General features: G+C 45.6%; 1 protein-coding gene across 5 annotated transcripts in view; it reads right to left on the bottom strand.

The window, feature by feature from the left end:
• LOC137425320 (folliculin-interacting protein 1) overlaps positions 1-18,578 on the bottom strand; it is a 165,043-nt gene that overhangs the window by 89,100 nt on the left and 57,365 nt on the right. For all 5 annotated transcript variants that reach the window (XR_013623209.1, XM_078776537.1, XM_078776535.1 and 2 more), the window contains exons 2-4: positions 18,194-18,305; positions 5,625-5,735; positions 4,131-4,240 (exon numbers count right to left, since the gene is read on the bottom strand). Coding sequence is in view for 4 of the 5 variants with exons in the window: in XM_078776537.1 (XP_078632663.1) it covers positions 4,131-4,240; positions 5,625-5,735; positions 18,194-18,305 (333 nt within the window). In the remaining variant the exon portion in view is untranslated. The remainder of the gene's footprint in view (positions 1-4,130; positions 4,241-5,624; positions 5,736-18,193; positions 18,306-18,578) is intronic.

The raw sequence follows: 18,578 nt of genomic DNA, 5'->3' as shown, positions 1-18,578 counted from the left end.
ACACACACACACACACACACACACCCATCCGGTCCGCTCGAGCAAGGAGGCTTGCTTCAATCTCTCCACAGCGTCGAAGTCCTTTCCAAGGGTGTGGTGCTGACCGGGCCGCCGTGGTGTTCGCATTACAGCCCGACTGAATATCGTCGCTTCGTGGCTGCTTTCCGCCGCCGAAATCCAGCGCGGCTTGGGCGATTCTGCCCTTGTTTGGAGAACACCCAGCGAGGCCTTCATCGGGGCCGAGCGAGCAAGGCTTCCGCTGCCGAAATCCAGCGCGGCTTGGGTGATTTTGCCCCTGTTTGGAGAACACCCGGCGAGGCCTTCATCGGGGCCAAGCGAGCAAGGGCATGTCGGGACCTGGTTCGCGCCATTGACCGAGTGGTTCGCACCAACCGGAGCTGTTTTCGGACGACGTGCTGATGTCCTTGGACTTCACGCCAGGCTCTGGGCCGACGTGCATCAAAGTCCTCTCCAAGGGTGTGGTGCTGACCAGGCCGCCGTGGTGCTGACCGGGCCGCCGTGGTGTGGTGCTGACCGGACCGCCGTGGCGTGGTGCTGACGGGGTCGCCGCAGCCGTGATGCACACCCCCCCCCCCCCCCCCCCAGAATTTCCATGTTTTAAACTTTTCCCAGTGTATACCCTCGATTAGAATAGGTACACCGTATCCCTGCGTGGTCGTAAGAGACGACTAAGAGGGTTGGCGTCAGGAAGGGCATCCGGCCATAAAAACATTGCCTCAAAAAGAGAACCATGACAATTACAACAACATATGGGCAGGGTACAGCCCGAAGTGGAGATCGGTTTCTGAGGTTTGGGACATGGAATGTAGGGACAATGACAGGGAGATCAGGAGAAGTGGTGGAAGTATTGGTCAGAAGAAGAGTGGACATATGTTGTGTGCAAGAGACGAGATCGAAGGGAAGTGGTGTGAGAATGGTGAAGGGTAGGGAGGGACAGAAATACAAGTTTGTGTGGCAAGGGTGCCTGGAGGGCATGAATGGTGTTGGTGTCCTGTTTTCTGAGGAGTTTGTAGACAGTGTGGTGAGTGTGACAAGAGTGAGTGATAGGTTAATGATGGTGAAAATGATGATTGGAAAGCTCTTGGTGAACGTCATCTCGGGATATGCTCCACAGGTTGGTCGGAGCGATGAAGACAAGGACAAGTTCTGCTGTGCGATAGAGAAGTTGATGGAAAACGTGAAAGATGAGGAAGTTGTTGTGGTAGGAGGAGACCTAAATGGACATGTGGGAAGGAGTATGGATGGTTTTGAGGGAGTTCATGGGGGTTACGGATATGGTGTGAGAAATGGAGAAGGTGAAAGGATTTTGGAGTTTGCTGATGGAGCTGATTTGATGATTTGTAATACTCAGTTCCAGAAAGAGGATACTAAGCTTGTTACATACATGTCAGGTGGGTCGACGACAACCGTTGACTACCTGATGGTGCGTAGGCGAGATAGGGGGCACCTCCGGGACACAAAGGTGATCCCGGGGGAGGAGGCTGTTTCACAGCACCACTTGGTTGTCTGTGACATAAGGGTGAAAGGTGCGAGGAGAGCTCGGTGGGTGAAGTACCAACCGAGAATGAAGGTGTGGAGGTTGAAAGAGGTGACAGTAAGGGAGGCATTAAAAGAGAGGCTGAGTAGGGTAGAGGATGATGTGGTTGAGCTTGAAAGTGGTTGGATGTCAATGAAAGATAGTCTGTTGGGAGCCGTTGGTGAGGTATGTGGATGGACAAAAGGACCACCGAGGCACTCGGAAACATGGTGGTGGGATGATGAAGTTGGAGAGAGGATTGACGAAAAGAGGAAGAAGTTCAAGGAGTGGCAGAAGGCGAAGGGTACGGGAGCAGAAACAGCAGAGCATGAAAGTTATAAGGCAGCCAAGAAGGCTGCAAAGAAAGAGGTAGCAAAGGCGCAGGAGGCATGTAGGAAAATGTTCGGAGAACGCTTGGATTCGGGAGAGGGTCAGAGAGCAGTATTCAGGATTGCAAAGCAGATAGCGAAACAGAGGTGTGATGTGATGGGGGTGAGTTGCTTGAAGGATGAATTGGGACAAATTGTTGTGGACCCAGATGGAATTAAAGGAAGATGGAAAAGATATATGGAAATGCTGTTGAATACAGAGAATGAATTGGATGGCAACATAGAGAGTAACCCAGTTTTAGGACCAGCAGAGAAGATAACTGAGAAGGAAGTTGAGGAAGCGATAAAAGCAATGAAGAGTAGAAAAGCGGGAGGGCCGACGGGAGTTGTGCGAGATATGTTGAAGGCAGCAGGAAGTTGGGGTGTGAAGAGAACGACAGAGATCTGTAATCTGGCGGTGAAAGAAGGCCGCATTCCAGTGGATTGGGAACCGAGTACCCTCGTCCCTCTATACAAGGGGAAGGTGACCCTCGAGTGTGGCTCGTACCGAGCGATAAAGTTATTGGAGCATGGAATGAAGGTATTGGAGAGGGGGATAAGGAACAAAGGGTGTTGGAGAGGAGGATAAGGAACAAAGTGAAGATCGACGAAATGCAGTTTGGATTTATGCCAGGAAGAGGAACGACAGACGCGCTTATTATTGTGAGGCAGTTGCAGGAGAAGTACATGGAGAAGAGGAAGAAGTTGTTTCTTGGGTTTGTTGATCTGGAGAAAGCATTCGATCGGGTTCCACGCAAAGTATTGACATGGGCAATGAGGAAGTTAGGAGTGGAGGAATGGTTTATCAGAGTAGTGATGGCAATGTACAAAAGAGCGCGCACAGCTGTAAGGACGAAGGACGGGAACAGTGGTGAGTTTGAGGTGAAGGTGGGAGTGCATCAGGGGTCGGTACTAACTCCACTACTATTTGTAGCTGTGATGGAGGTGCTGGCTCAGAACGTAAAGGAGGGTTTACCGTGGGAGTTGTTGTATGCAGATGATCTGTTGATTGCGGAAAGTATGGATGGACTGAAGGAAAAGATGAACAAGTGGAAGGAATGTATGGAGACAAAATGTCTGAAGGTGAATATCAGAAAAACGAAGGTGATGGCAAGTGGTAAAGCATGTGGTGAGGTGGAAAGAACTGGGAAGTGGCCCTGTGCTGTGTGCAGGAAGGGTGTCGGAGTGAACTCCATTCAATGTACAATGTGCGCTGAGTGGGTTCATCAAAAATGTAGTGGTCTGAGAGGGTCATTAACCAGTGTGGCAGCTCCATTCAAATGTAAGGTGTGCACAGAGGGAGCTGCAGATGGAGGAAATGTTGAGTTGGATCTTGGAGACAGCGTGAAGCTGGAAGGTGTGAAAACATTTTGCTACCTCGGAGACATGCTGAATGGAGAAGGTGGATCAGACTCGGCAACGGTTGCTAGAGTGAGATGTGCATGGAAGAAGTTTCGGGAACTGAGTGGCGTGCTGATGAGGAGGGGAGTGTCATTGAAGCTGAAGGGAAAGGTGTATGCTGCATGTGTGAGAAGTGTTATGATTTATGGGAGCGAGACATGGGTAATGAATGTAGAGCAGCAACGAAGGTTGGAAAGGGTGGAAATGCGAATGGTTCGATGGATGTGCGGAGTGTCGTTGAGAGAGAGGAAGACAAATGATGAATTGCGAAAGATGATGGGAATAGAGCCTGTGATTGATGCTGTGAAGAGGAACAGGTTGAGATGGTTTGGTCATGTGTTGAGGAAGGATGAAAGTGACTGGTTGAGAAGAGTGATGGCAATGAATGTAGAAGGAAGTAGAGGACGGGGAAGACCGAGAAAGACTTGGCTAAAGATGGTGGAAGAAGAAATGCGGGCAAGGGGGTTAACAAGGAGAGATGCAGAAAATAGGGCAAGATGGAGAAGATTGTCATGGGGACCGCAAGGCTAACCCCCGCTCTCGCAGGGAAAATGGCCTTAAAATGCATGTTGTTGTGTTGTTTGTGTACACACACACACACACACACACACACACACACACACACACACACACACACACACACACACACACACACACACACACACACACACACACACACACACACACACACACACACACACACACACACACACACACACCAAGGACAAATTCAGTTTTAGAAACATTTTGGATGCAATTATTATTACTCGTATGTATGGCCATTTATACAAGTCAGTATATACTATCAAAATTATGATGTATACCGAATTTGATGTATTTTCAGTGTCGACCCTTTGAAACTCATAGCAACATTCCCAAACATCATTTCTCCGAGCATCTTGACATCAGAACCTACTCGCACAGACTGTGCACACTGGGAAGGAAACATGGAAGAGTGGAAGGAGGTGGGGGAGGGGTAAAGACAACGACTCAGTTCATACAGATTTGCACACATTTATGACCAATTACAACTGCAAAATGTTTTACCACAACAAAAATGGTACTTATGGCTTTTCAACCTTGGCCCAAATGGGCATGCCTACGGACTTTCGCCATCAACGACAAATGGGCAAAAAATAAAAATAAACTTGGACATTTTGTTCCACCTTTTACATTCTTATCAATCACCATCTCGTGCCCATCGTCCCTTTCTCACCACAGCTGTAGCGGACTTTCGCCACGAACACCAAGCTCCTGCAAATGCTAAATGCAAACACAGGCAATCCATCCCTCTGCCAACCACTCTTTCCACTGGTGTTGTCACATTGCAAAACAACTGTTCTCCCATAGCTGGTTAGGCTAAAGGTCTTGTACGCCTCAGATCGAGATGTACTTCACCAATCCGTCGGCATGTTTGGCACCATAACACCCGATCAGGATTAATGGGGGGGGGGGGGGGGCGTAGCAAGTTTGAAGTTTGAAGCGAGCCCCCAAATGCGGGGGTATGCCAGTTTCCATATGAAAAGTGAGACATATGTTCCAGACTCTCTGGTTCACCACAACATAATCCATCCAAAGGTATCCCTATGGATATCTTGTTAGGATTGAATGAACTTGCACACTTTCCTCACACACATTAGCACGGTCACAGGTTTTAAAAGGCGGGTCTGGTGCGCTCATCAGTGATGGCAATGGGCGAGGTGTTTGAGGCATGTGCTGTTGGCTCCCATGAGATACAACACCTGGACAAATTGATTTTAACACAATAACAAAGGTAAGGTGCTCATGTATTTAAGAGAAGTCACCAATCTGTTTTTATTTTGCACATTTTTCAAACACCATGTTTGAGGCAGACACAATTGGCTGAGCGTTTACAATTCTTGTTGGTCTGCAACTGCCGCACAAAGGCTAAACTTCAAGGCCCAAAAAAGTCTCACGAGGATGTCAGGCTGGTAAGGAGTGCACCTCTACCAGAGGCTAATTACAGGAGTAAAATGGTAAATTTGGAAGAGAATGATTACCTTTCACTTTCTGAGATTCAATATTATATATCTAAATGAATGACTAGACCATATTGCAGGTGCAGTCTACTTGGCACAGGTGTTTTCACAATGCCAACACTTCACAATGTAATGAGACTGAGGGTTTTCTCCAGAAACAGAAAGGTCATCAAGGGATATTAAAAACAAGAGTAGTCCCAAAAGACACTCAAGAAGGTACAATGGAAATTGTCAGCCAGTTAAGGACAAACGAATGCAAAATGAAAAATAAGTCAAAGGTTTTAATAATCCTTTATGAAACATTCACCCGATATTCACCTGGTGCTTGGGCACAAACTCAGTTGGTAATGAGGACAGCTTTTGGGGACTGCACCCCAGGCCTTTCACTACCTCTGCATCACCTTCAACCAGAATATTTCCATTTTCCTTCTGATTGGGGGGTGGGGGGGGGGGGGCAGGGGGGAGGGCGAGTAAAAGGAAACAAAACAAGCAAGCTTTCAATGTCGACACTTAGATGGGTCAAAATTGGAGAAAGAAAAAAATGGAAGCATTTCATGTTGATGGAGGGCACTCATTCAGATGTGCTGAAATTTCGGCAATTTGACACTTGGGCTGCAATGCAACCAAACTATTTTATGTTTTGTGAACATGTTTGCTTATATGAGCCAGTCAAAAGTGTGTATGATGTTTGAAGATTCTACCTTGCTGCAGAGAGTAATACAATACAATTTTATCTAGGGTCCCAAAACACCCCACTTGCTCAGATTCATTATTTTGCCTACGAGTACATCCGTTCACCACTGGGGTGGCAGGAAGAATGATTCCTCTCTGGGATATATGGATTACAGTAGATCTATGGTCAGGCCTCAAAAACATGGGGGCAGGATGTGTTCATTTACCAAGTTTATTTTGGAGCACTCGCCAAATGGCTTAAGCATTCGAGCAAGCACTGCATTCAAAACCGTTGATAAGGAACACCTGGCTTGGCCAGCACTAGCTATCTGCTTGGTAACTGAGCACACCCAAGGTTCCTCCCTTTCATTTTCATATTGAACAGTAGTAGCAACTGTTTCAAAAACGCCACGAAAAATGCCACGTTAGTGGCAGGAAGGGTCACGTTATTAAGCCTTGTGGGGTATATAGATTACAGTAGATCTTCACTCAGTTCTGTAAGTAAAATTTGCCTCACAGATGTCAGGATTCCTTCAAATTTATTTCAATTCAGTGTTAAACAGCATTAGTGACTGTTTCAAAAGGTAATTGTACGTGTTTATGGTTTATAATATTTTTATTCGGGTAGGGGCCGTTGCTTCCAAGAAAACGCCATGAATCTTACTATAATTCACCAAATGTCCGTCCGTCTGTCTGTCTGTTCCAAAGTACCGTAAAAACTGCTGAACCGATCGCAATGATATTTTGGGTGGGTAATCCTGGGATCTCCAGGAGAAAAATAGGCTATTTAGTTTTTCCAATTTCTGCTTTGGTCTCTAGCATTTGGACTCCCGCATAACTAGGTCTAGGTTTGGACTCCCGCATAACATTCGCGTTCGCATAACGTTCATCGTGACGATGTTTTCATTGTGACGATGTTGTTTTCCCGGGTGCCGCACAAACGGCTGCACCGATCGCTGCACAACCGCACCGATCGGACTCTGTGACCTTTTATAAGGACACGGGTTGAATCCCTGCTTGAGAGAATTCCAACCTTCTCCCGCCCGGTGTGTACCCCGGTACCCCGGTTTAGAATAGGTACACCGTATCCCTGCGCATCGTAAGAGGCGACTAAGGGTTGGCACCAGGAAGGGCATCCGGCCATAAAAACAGCCTCAAACAGGGAACCATGATTGTCATGGGGTCCGCAAGGCTAACCCCTGCTCTGGCGGGGAAAATGGCCTTAAACGATCATTCAATTCATTCATTCCCCGCCATCACGGCCGTCTCTCCAACTCACAATCCCACGAGATATGCGGAAAGGACGACCCAAAACCAATTATCTTCTTTTCGATTCGTATATAAACATCATTAAAAGTAAATAATGACCTCGGCCAAAGTTCAAATGTAGGACAGTTTATATAGGCCACGGGTAGTTTATAATGACACGGATATCCATGGATAGTTTATAAGGACACGGGTTGAATCTCTACATGAGAGAATTCCACATAGCTATTTGGGCGGTGTATATGCTAACAGATCGCGGTCTCCATCGATCTTGCCAAGGCCGTAACAGCTATCGGCTCAAAATCCTTTTAACTGTTGATTTGGTCGTTTTTACAATGAAGGAAACATTAACAATGTTGTTAAAAGTTTATTTTGTGATTAATTTGTGATTGGAGATATGTCGTTTGGAATGAAAAAAAAAAGAAAAAGAGATCGAGTTCAAGTGAATGACGACATCCCATAATGGTTTCTACTTTCTGAACGTGAACTTCGCAGATCGCCATATGCAGATTCGCCACGGACCCACGATCAATGTTTCTATGTGTGAAAGTACCCGTTTGTTTGCGAACGGGTACGTTTTTCATGGAAGTCATTCACGAACTTGCTGTCCATGTCTGATGTGCGACTGAAGGCGCTACAGAAAAGTGGAATTTATTGGTTTCATGCTTTAGCATTCGCCGTATCTGCATTGCCTGTTTGCTTCCGGCCTCCCACCCATGCAGAGCACGGGTATCTCACTAGGAATCATTCCCTTGGATTCTAGCAGCCGCCAACCCTAATGATACATAGCAGGGTCTTACAGCCACCATATTGGTGCTCACCATCACTGCGATGCGAAGTTATGTTGTATCGCCATTATATATGACGGTACCCGCCCTAAGGGCGGGGCTTCAACTTGGAGGCGCGATTTATATAAAGATCCGTTAACTATCACACGCAAATCATCAAAACCTAAACAGTATTTTTAGAAGTATATCTTACTAATATGAATATGAATCGGTTAAAATACAAAAGGCCTTCAATTTCTGATATTTTACCTTTTCATTTGGGCCTCCCAATTGAAGCCCCACCCATCGGGCGGGTACCGTTGCGAGTAAACATTAATACAGTGCTTGTTCAAAGAGGAGAAACGCCTTGGGGAGGCAAATGAATGCGCTACAACCTTCATTGTGCGACCCTTAGTCCTCCTGCCCAGTTTGGTTGAGATTGAATAAGTAACGACCGAATGTATCGTGGTCAAAAAACGTCAGACACCAAATTGTGTACTTTAGCAAGATTCTATTTTGTGCTTACTTTGAATGGCATTTTTACCAGGCAGTACCAAGCAATGCATGTGTATAAACATCCTAACTCTAGAATCAGCCAAAATCATTCTGTCTTTTACATAGCACTCTTTACTTCTCATTATAAAGCACATCCCATGGAATGACCTTTTACTACCTTTGCTGTGCAGTTAACAAAAAATTATATATATATATATATATATATATATAATATATATATATATATATATATAATATATATATATATATATATATATATATATATATATATATATATATATATATATTATTTATATATATATATATTATATATATATATATTATATATATATATATTATATTATATATATATATATTATATATATATATATTATATATATATATATTATATATATATATATTATATATATATATATATATATATATATATATATATATATATATATATATATATAACATGCACGCATCGATTTAGGAAACTGCTCAGAGGCAATGGCAACCACCATACAGGTCTCTTAACCCTGAGATGCCAGTAGTAAAATAAAGTTTTGCATCCAGAAGTGGGTAATTAGTGACCCCGAGTTGTCAGGCTTTTATTGTTGCAAGAAAAGAAATATCAAAAGTGACTAATTATCTTTTTATATTCTTTGAGGTGTATTCTTTTAATATTTAACGAATTAAAAAAAAAAAAAAATTAAAAAAAACATTTCTCCACCCTTCAATGCATTCCTGGATCTTTTAAACCTAGCCTGATTTTTGTTTCCCTATAACTTTGTCATAAAAACATTTATATGCATGACCTTCCATATATGCTTCAAATAAAGGGTAATGCATATTCCTATGTGTTTGTTTTATTTATTTTTGTCTTTCAGGATTGTTGTTAATGTTTTATCAAAAATTTCACGTTTATCCAGAAGTGGGTACTTTTTGGCCCTGGCTAAGAATGATTGTTTTATCACTATAACAATACATTTTTACACATGACCTTTCATATGTGCTTACAATAAAGGGTAATACATATTCCTTTGTGAGTATTTAATTTTTTTTAACCACCCCACCACCCCCCATCCCCTTTACAGGGTGTGTGTGTGGTGTGTGGTGTGTGTGTGTGTGTGTGTGTGTGTGTGTGTGTGTGTGTGTGTGTGGGGTTTGTTCCAATGTATCTTACCCACCCTTTACCCACGGGACTCGAACTTAGCAGAAAGAACGTTTTCTCCCCCAGAATTGTTTTGCCCTATGACCTTCCCCCCTCGTGTGTATGGGACAATTTATTCCATGAACAAGCGGCGTTTGTGGGTCACATTCGGCAAATAATGTGGGTGTTGTAACGTGAACAGGATGTATGCATTGAGGCAAGCTACATCCATGACGTTCTGCCACAACACCACAGGCCACCTCCTGCTTTGCCGTTTACACGAGTATGTGTGGACCATCTGATCCATCGTGTCCACACCAGCTTTTGTTCTGTTGTAATACTGGATAATTTCAGGTTTCTTTTTTGTTCTTTCGTCTTCATCAATGGCATTGTCGTGGTGGAACGTGCTGAGAAGAATTACAGCTCTTCTTTGTTTTGGCACATAGCTGACCATGGTGATGTTGTCCCTGAATCCAAATACACTGCTGTACCGCTGTCGTTGCTTATTGGCTGCCATCACCAGTGGGATGTGAGGTTTGTTTTTTCTGAGTGTGCCGACAAGTGTGAGTCCTTTGGTGAGCAGCTCCTCAGGCAGTGGCACACTCGTGAAAAAATTGTCCATCGTCACATTTCTTCCGTTACCCCAAAAATCAGCGCACAATGTGACAATATTGTGTGCCAAATTCTTCTGCACAGGTTGACCAGGCTGTCTCCCTGTATATGCAATTCCATCCAGAGCAAAAGTAATTATTTATCTCCTATGAAGCGACCCAAGCTGGGATGCAAAGATGCACAGTCAAGGGCTATTTCGCAGCAATCCTGAAATAAAAATAAAATAAAACACAAAAAGGAAAATGTAATACCCTTTATTCTCAGCACATATGAAAGGTCATGTGTAAAAATGTATTGTTTTCGTGATAAAACAATCATTCTTAGCCCAGGTCAAAAAGTACCCACTTCTGGATAAACACGAAATTTTTGACAAAACATTATCTTACTATAGATTCACCAAATGTCCGTCCGTCCGTTCGAAGGTACCACAAAAATGGCTCAACCGATCGCAACGATATTTTGGGTGGGTATTCCTGGGACCACTGGGAGTAAAATAGGCTCTATTGTTTTTCCAATTTTCCAATTTTCCAGTTTTTCCAAACACGATGGAATAATATTTACCGATATGAACAGTAATGTGGCTTTTGTTGAAATTCTACAAATACTGTTTATTATACGTACCAGGAGATCCCGGTGTGTTTATTATCCCGGTGTGTACCCTGGTTAGAATAGGTACACCGTGTCCCTGCGTGTCGTAAGAGGCGACAAAGAGGATTGGCGTCAGGAAGGGCATCCGGCCATAAAAACATTGCCTCAAAAAGAGAACCATGACAATTACAACTACATATGGGCAGGGTACAGCCCGAAGTGGAGATCGGTTTCTGAGGTTTGGGACATGGAATGTAGGGACAATGACAAGGAGATCAGGAGAAGTGGTGGAAGTATTGGTCAGAAGAAGTGTGGACATATGTTGTGTGCAAGAGACGAGATGGAAGGGAAGTGGTGTGAGAATGGTGAAGGGTAGGCAGGGACAGAAATACAAGTTTGTGTGGCAAGGGTGCCCGGAGGGCGTGAATGGTGTTGGTGTCCTGTTTTCTGAGGAGTTTGTAGACAGTGTGGTGAGTGTGACTAGAGTGAGTGATAGGTTGATGATGGTGAAAATGATGATTGGAAAGCTCTTGGTGAACGTCATCTCAGGATATGCTCCGCAGGTTGGTCGGAGCGATGAAGAGAAGAACAAGTTCTGGTGTGCGATAGAGAAGCTGATGGAAAACGTGAAAGATGAAGTTGTTGTGGTAGGAGGAGACCTAAATGGACATGTGGGAAGGAGTATGGACGGTTTTGAGGGAGTTCTTGGGGGTTACGGCTATGGTGTGAGAAATGGAGAAGGTGAAAGGATTTTGGAGTTTGCTGATGGAGCTGATTTGTTGATTTGTAACACAGTTCCAGAAAGGGGATAATAGGCTTGTTACATACACGTCAGGTGGGTCGACGACAACCGTTGACTACCTGATGGTGCGTAGGCGAGATAGGGGGCACCTCTGGGACACAAAGGTGATCCCGGGGGAGGAGGCTGTTTCACAGCACCACTTGGTTGTCTGCGACATAAGGGTGAAAGGTGCACGGAGAGCTCGGCGGGTGAAGTACTAACCGAGAATAAAGGTGTGGAGGTTGAAACAGGTGACAGTAAGGGAGGCATTAAAAGAGAGGCTGAGTCGGGTAGAGGATGATGTGGTTGAGCTTGAACGTGGTTGGATGTCAATGATAGTCTGTTGGGAGCCGTTGGTGAGGTATGTGAATGGACAAAAGGACCACCGAGGCACTCGGAAACATGGTGGTGGGATGATGAAGTTAGAAAGAGGATTGCCGAGAAGAGGAAGAAGTTCATGGAGTGGCAGAAGGCGAAGGGTACGGGAGCAGAAAAAGCAGGGCATGAAAGTTATAAGGCAGCCAGCCAAGAAGGCTGCAAAGAAAGAGGTAGCAAAGGCACAGGAGGCATGTAGGAAAATGTTCGGAGAACGCTTGGATTCCGAAGAGGGTCAGAGAGTGGTATTCAGGATTGCAAAGCAGATAGCGAAACAGAGGTGTGATGTGATGGGGGTGAGTTGCTTGAAGGATGAAGTGGGACAAATCGTTGTGGACCCAGATGGAATTAAAGGAAGATGGAAAAGATATATGGAAATGCTGTTGAATACAGAGAATGAATGGGATGGCAACATAGAGAGTAACCCAGTTTTAGGAACGGCAGAGCAGATAACTGAGCAGGAGGTTGAGGAAGCGATAAAAGCAATGAAGAGTAGAAAAGCGGGAGGGCCGACGGGAGTTGTGGGAGATATGTTGAAGGCAGCAGGAAGTTGGGGTGTGAAGAGAATGACAGAGATCTGCAATCTGGTGGTGAAAGAAGGCCGCATTCCAGTGGATTGGGAACCGAGTACCCTCGTCCATCTATACAAGGGGAAAGGTGACCCTCTGGAGTGTGGCTCGTACCGAGCGATAAAGTTATTGGAGCATGGAATGAAGGTATTGGAAAGGGTGTTGGAGAGGAGGATAAGGAAGAAGGTGAAGATCGACGAGATGCAGTTTGGATTTATGCCAGGAAGAGGAATGACAGACGCGCTCTTTATTGTGATACAGTTGCAGGAGAAGTACATGGAGAAGAGGAGGAAGTTGTTTCTTCGGTTTGTTGATCTGGAGAAAGCATTCGATGGGGTTCCACGCGAAGTATTGACATGGGCATTGAGGAAGTTAGGAGTGGAGGAATGGTTGATCAGAGTAGTGATGGCAATGTACAAAAGAGCACGCACAGCTGTAAGGACGAAGGACGGGAACAGTGGTGAGTTTGAGGTGAAGGTGGGAGTGCATCAGGGGTCGGTACTAAGTCCACTACTATTTGTAGCTGTGATGGAGGTGCTGGCTCAGAACGTAAAGGAGGGTTTACCGTGGGAGTTGTTGTTTGCAGATGATCTGGTGTTGATTGCGGAAAGTATGGATGGACTGAAGGAAAAGATGAACAAGTGGAAGGAATGTATGGAGACAAAAGGTCTGAAGGTGAACATAGGAAAGACGAAGGTGATGGCAAGTGGTAAAGCATGTGGTGAGGTGGAAAGAACTGGGAAGTGGCCATGTGCTGTGTGCAGGAAGGGTGGCGGAGTGAACTCCATTCAATGTACAATGTACGCTGAGTGGGTTCATCAAAAATGTAGTGGTCTGAGAAGGTCATTAACCAGTGTGGCAGCTACATTCAAAAGTAAGGTGTGCACAGAGGGAGCTGCAGATGGAGGAAATGTTGAGTTGGATCTTGGAGACGGCGTGAAGCTGGAAGGTGTGAAAACATTTTGCTACCTCGGAGACATGCTGAATGGAGAAGGTGGATCAGACACAGCAACGGTTGCTCGAGTGAGATGTGCATGGAAGAAGTTTCGGGAACTGAGTGGCGTGCTGATGAGGAGGGGAGTGTCGTTGAAGCTGAAGGGAAAGGTGTTTGCTGCATGTGTAAGTGTTATGATTTATGGGAGTGAGACATGGGTCATGAATGTAGAGCAGCAACGGAGGCTGGAAAGGGTGGAAATGCGAATGGTTCGGTGGATGTGCAGAGTATCGTTGAGAGAGAGGAAGACAAATGATGAATTGCGAAAGATGATGGGAATAGAGCCTGTGATTGATGCTGTGAAGAGGAACAGGTTGAGATGGTTTGGTCATGTGTTGAGGAAGGATGAAAGTGATTGGTTGAGAAGAGTGATGGAAATGAATGTCGAAGGAAGTAGAGGACGGGGAAGACCGAGAAAGACTTGGCTAAAGATGGTGGAAGAAGAAATGCGGGCAACGGGGTTAGCACGGAGAGATGCAGAAAATAGGGCAATATGGAGAAGATTGTCATGGGGACCGCAAGGCTAACCCCCGCTCTAGCAGGGAACATGGCCTTAAAATGCATGTTGTTTGTTGTTGTATACGTACCAGGAGAGAGTAGATCGACTCATGACGAACTCTTCCTATATAAACATGCGGCTCTGAAGTAACATGGCAGCGTGTGCAAAGCGAGTGAGAAACAGGTGTAGCGGCCGCTTCCGTGTTGCAGATTTGGCGCGCACTCTTCTCACATAAACGTGCGACTGAGAAAGATGTGTCGTGGCCGCTTACGTTTTGCATAATTCAATCTTTTTCCAAAATGGGCGCCATGTACTGTTTAGATTTTGATGATTTGCGTGTGATATGATTCAACGGATGTTTATATGAATCGTTTAAAATTTTAAAAGCCTTCAATTTCTGATATTTTGCCTTTTTATTTGGGCCTCCCAATTGAAGCCCCACCCATAGGGTGGGTACCGTTGCTAGTTGCAACAATCCTGAAAGACAGAAAAATAAAACAAACACATAGGAATATGTATTAACGTTTATTTGAAGCATATATGGAAGGTCATGCATATAAATGTTATCACAAAGTTAGAGCAAAACAAAAACCATGGCGAGTGAAAAATTACCCACTTCTGCATCTAAGGGTAAACAGTGGGGGAGGAACATGTTGGAATTGTGCACTTTGCGACACCTTTTTGAAATTTGGCACGATGTTTGGGCCGGGCATGGGATTTTCAAAAACCACTGGCTACAAGTTGGCGCGTGATGGAAATGAATGTAGAAGGAAGTAGAGGACGGGGAAGACCGAGAAAGACTGTATTGGATTTACTGTATTGGAGTTATGTATTGGACTCATAAGTTCAAGGAGAACCAAGGACACCCCTCTATCCCCCTCCTTGTAAAATGCCGAAACCCGGGGCCATAACAATATACTGTTATGAATTTGGGGTAGAGGAATATCTTGATCCAAGTAGATCTGCATAGGTAGGTGTCCGGCTGTCGGGATAGCGAATCTAGATGTAATAAGTTCTGTAGCCCGAATGTCGGATTAAGCTTGTATCTTTGTCCCTGTTACGAGGGGGCGGAGCATGCTAATTAGTACAGGGATTATGGGTAAAATTCCATTGTGTGTCGTTCCCTCTGAGAATCCCAGTGTCCCTTATGGCAACGCACTCCCATAGACACTTAGATAGGCCCTTAGTGCACCACATCAATTAAATCCCCTCCCTTACAATGAAACAAACCGGAGAGACAAGCAGGCAGCGGCCGCGCAGTGGTACACCATGGCTTTCACGCATTGACCGGGCAGGCCGAGAACCACGCCCAGGAGGACTCTTGATTGGCCAGATGGAAGGGCGAGCAACAAGCAGGGCACCGATTGGCAGAGTAGGGGAGGACGAGTGATTGGTCAATGGAAGGGCAGAGAGCTTCCCCGTGATTGGAGGATAAAGAAGGACTTGTGGTTGGCCACCGACGGATGGCATGACCAGGGGGCGGGAGACGCTCGGCCAATGGGAGGACGCCAACGCGGTAAGAAGATTCGAGAAGTCGAGGGGCACCACACTGGTTGGAGTAGAGGAGGGCTGACGTCACACCGCGAGTGACAAAACAACTGGCTCGCCGGCATTTTGCTCTTCTCGTTTTGGCTTCGTTCCTGCCCGGGCCTTCCTTCTGTTTTGCCTTTCCTTCCAGCTTGGACCTCCCTTCTGCCCTTGCTTTCGTTCCCAGTTGCAGTTCGCTTCGAAAGACGGCGGAAAGACATTGGAGCGCCGATGATTATCTTCCCCGGCGTTCACGTGCGGACGGCGAGCGCATGAGCTGCAGTAGCCCGGAGACCGTTGCACGCTCGCTCAGCGCGAGAGGCCTGGTGAATGGGGGTTGGCCGGTGGAATGCCAGCAGACAGGACCGAGCAGTTCGCGCTGACCAGAGGCGCGTCAGAAGGTGCCTGATCGACCCGACGCTACACTGCCAGACACAGATAAGACGCACCACATTTCACAAACACGACGAGACATTTATTTTATTCAATCTCCCATTGTTTGTATCCGAAGTGTGAGTGGGGACGTCCCAACCTAGGTTCTTGTTTGATCATCGCGTTTCCCTGTCTCGATATTTATTTTGAATAAACCCTTTTATTACTTTCCCTTTCATTCCAAATCCCGTGTTCGTGCGAGATGAATTTGCAGGGTTGAAGACCGCTCGGATCGCGTCAGGTAAATTCCCGCTTCTTCCTCTTCCTTCTTCCTCCCGTGCTTGCATAGTCAAATCCGCAATTGATCGTCGCCTCGGAGTTAAAGCTCGTTCAGGCTATCCGCGATCCCACGGTCTTAACCAAGGGCATTCGCGCGCCAATACATATAGTAAAAAATAATAATAAAACACACACATACACACAAAATACTAACATAGTGTTACGGACACGACTTATTAAGATGTTATGCTGGGCCGAGCGGAATGGCCGCCGTGTTCGCACAAGTTACCCGATTATACTCGAACGTTGGCCGAATCGCGCTACGCTAGATCAATGAAGGAAAGGACACAACGGCTGGGTTAAATGACACGACACCAGGGGTACAGTTCTCAAGACCTCCGGAGGAGGATATAATATTTGTTATGCAGAACGTTTAGATTACATGGCACAAGAGGTACAGCACAGAAAGGTGGGCACTTATACACGGTCTTATCTTAGCCCCGACAGACCACAGACAAACGGGACAAGACTGACTCACACAGGGATTGATGGCAAGGAAGGGCAGAATCGATGGCTCAAGGTGCACCTTGGCTCAGGGGCAGAATCGACCCGGTCCGGTCCAAAAGATTCAGGGAGGTGTCTCAGCGCTCGGAGGTGGCGTCCTTCTTTGTCCAAGCTGAGGCGCATCTGACGTCACCTCCGTCTTCCTGCGCATATCCAGCGGGGAGTGACACGCCCTCGGCTCGTTAGCTCCGCCCCAGATGGAATCGGTCCGCCGCTTCTTATTGGGTGCGGGGGGTTACCGGGCTCCGCCCTTGACGAGGAGCTGACAGTGAGCCCCTGTGTGGTAACCCCGTCGGAGCACATGGTCAATGGCGGCTAACCAAGCCGGAGTGAGGACGCGCACTCCCCGCGCCGCTGTTGTTGTTGTTGGTGTTGTTGTTTCATGAGGAAGAGATGCGGGGAGGTATTGGGAGGTCCTAAACTTACTACTGGTGCCATACAATCACATTCTGGTGCAACGAAGAGTCAGAATTAATGGAAACGAGTCCTTAACTGACATAGACTAAGAATAACTAGCAAGATGTCCTATAGTTGTCTACGTGAGATGCGGTGAACCTGGGCACGACATTTAATGGGGGAAAAAGGGGAAGGTCGGGGCTACAGAGTGTTGTTTACAGACAATGGGACTAGGGAATGGGGGATAGTTGGGGAGTATTGGGGAAATAGGGGAATATTTACAAGCGGATATGGATGGAGGCCAAATCCCATATCCGCAACATATGGTTACCATATGGTCCAACATATGGATATGGTTACCATATCCGCAACAATCCCATATCAGGCTATCTGCGATCCCACGGTCTTAACCAAGGGCATTCGCGCGCCAATACATATAGTAAAAAAAAAAAATAAAACACACACATACACACAAAATACTAACATAGTAACAAGACTTTAAACAAACAACAAAAAAATACCTATTTTGGGGGGCAACACATGCCCTCCCTCAACCCCCATACACCCCCTAGACCCTGTTTTTTAAAAATGACGTGAACAAACTTTGGTACATCCCAGGTGATGAAGGTTGTGGTTAAGTTTCATTGAAATTGTATGTGTAGTTTCTGAGAAGAAAGCAAATACTTATTTTGGGGAGGGGGGGGGGGGTCAAAGCAAAGCAAAGATCAAAGATCATTAGGATAGCAAAGATCAAAGGATAGCAAAGATCATTTGTGCCAAGTTTGGTCACAATCCCACCAGCAGTTTTGGAGGAGTTGCAAGTGTTTACGGTCCGATGACGTGCCATCCCATAAGCTCCCCGGAACTACGTTCCAGGTGAGCTAAAAAATAAAATAAATATTAATCAATAAAGCCAGATGTTTTCTGGAAATGAGGAAACGTATCACAATATGGTGCAAATATTTGCACTTGTACCTGTGAGAAGCGCACTGTGCTGGAATCAAAGAGAGGCTGAAATCCTCTACGTTCACACTCCTGGTAGATAATGAGTCGGATCTGACTTCCATCAAAGCTGCATTCTGGCCAACTGCAACAAAAAGGATTCCTCTAATAGCTTTGAAAAAGATGGAATCATGCCATCATGATTGAAGGGCTATTAACATATCATGCTATCATGATATAAAGAGGGCTATCATGATTTTAAGAAGGGTGAAACTGCCAATGTCAATGCAACAGCATCATCTAATTAACAGAGCAAAGTGCATGTACTTCCAAAAAATTAAAAACCAAAGGTGATAATATAGGCTAGCAATATGAAATGCTCTATATAAGCAGTACGATGTTTGGAATGGAATCTGCA

Source organism: Myxine glutinosa, chromosome 4, assembly GCF_964187855.1.
Source record: "Myxine glutinosa chromosome 4, kmMyxGlut1.1, whole genome shotgun sequence".
Taxonomy (NCBI): Eukaryota; Metazoa; Chordata; class Myxini; order Myxiniformes; family Myxinidae; genus Myxine; species Myxine glutinosa.
This window is presented reverse-complemented; position numbering and strand designations above follow the sequence as displayed.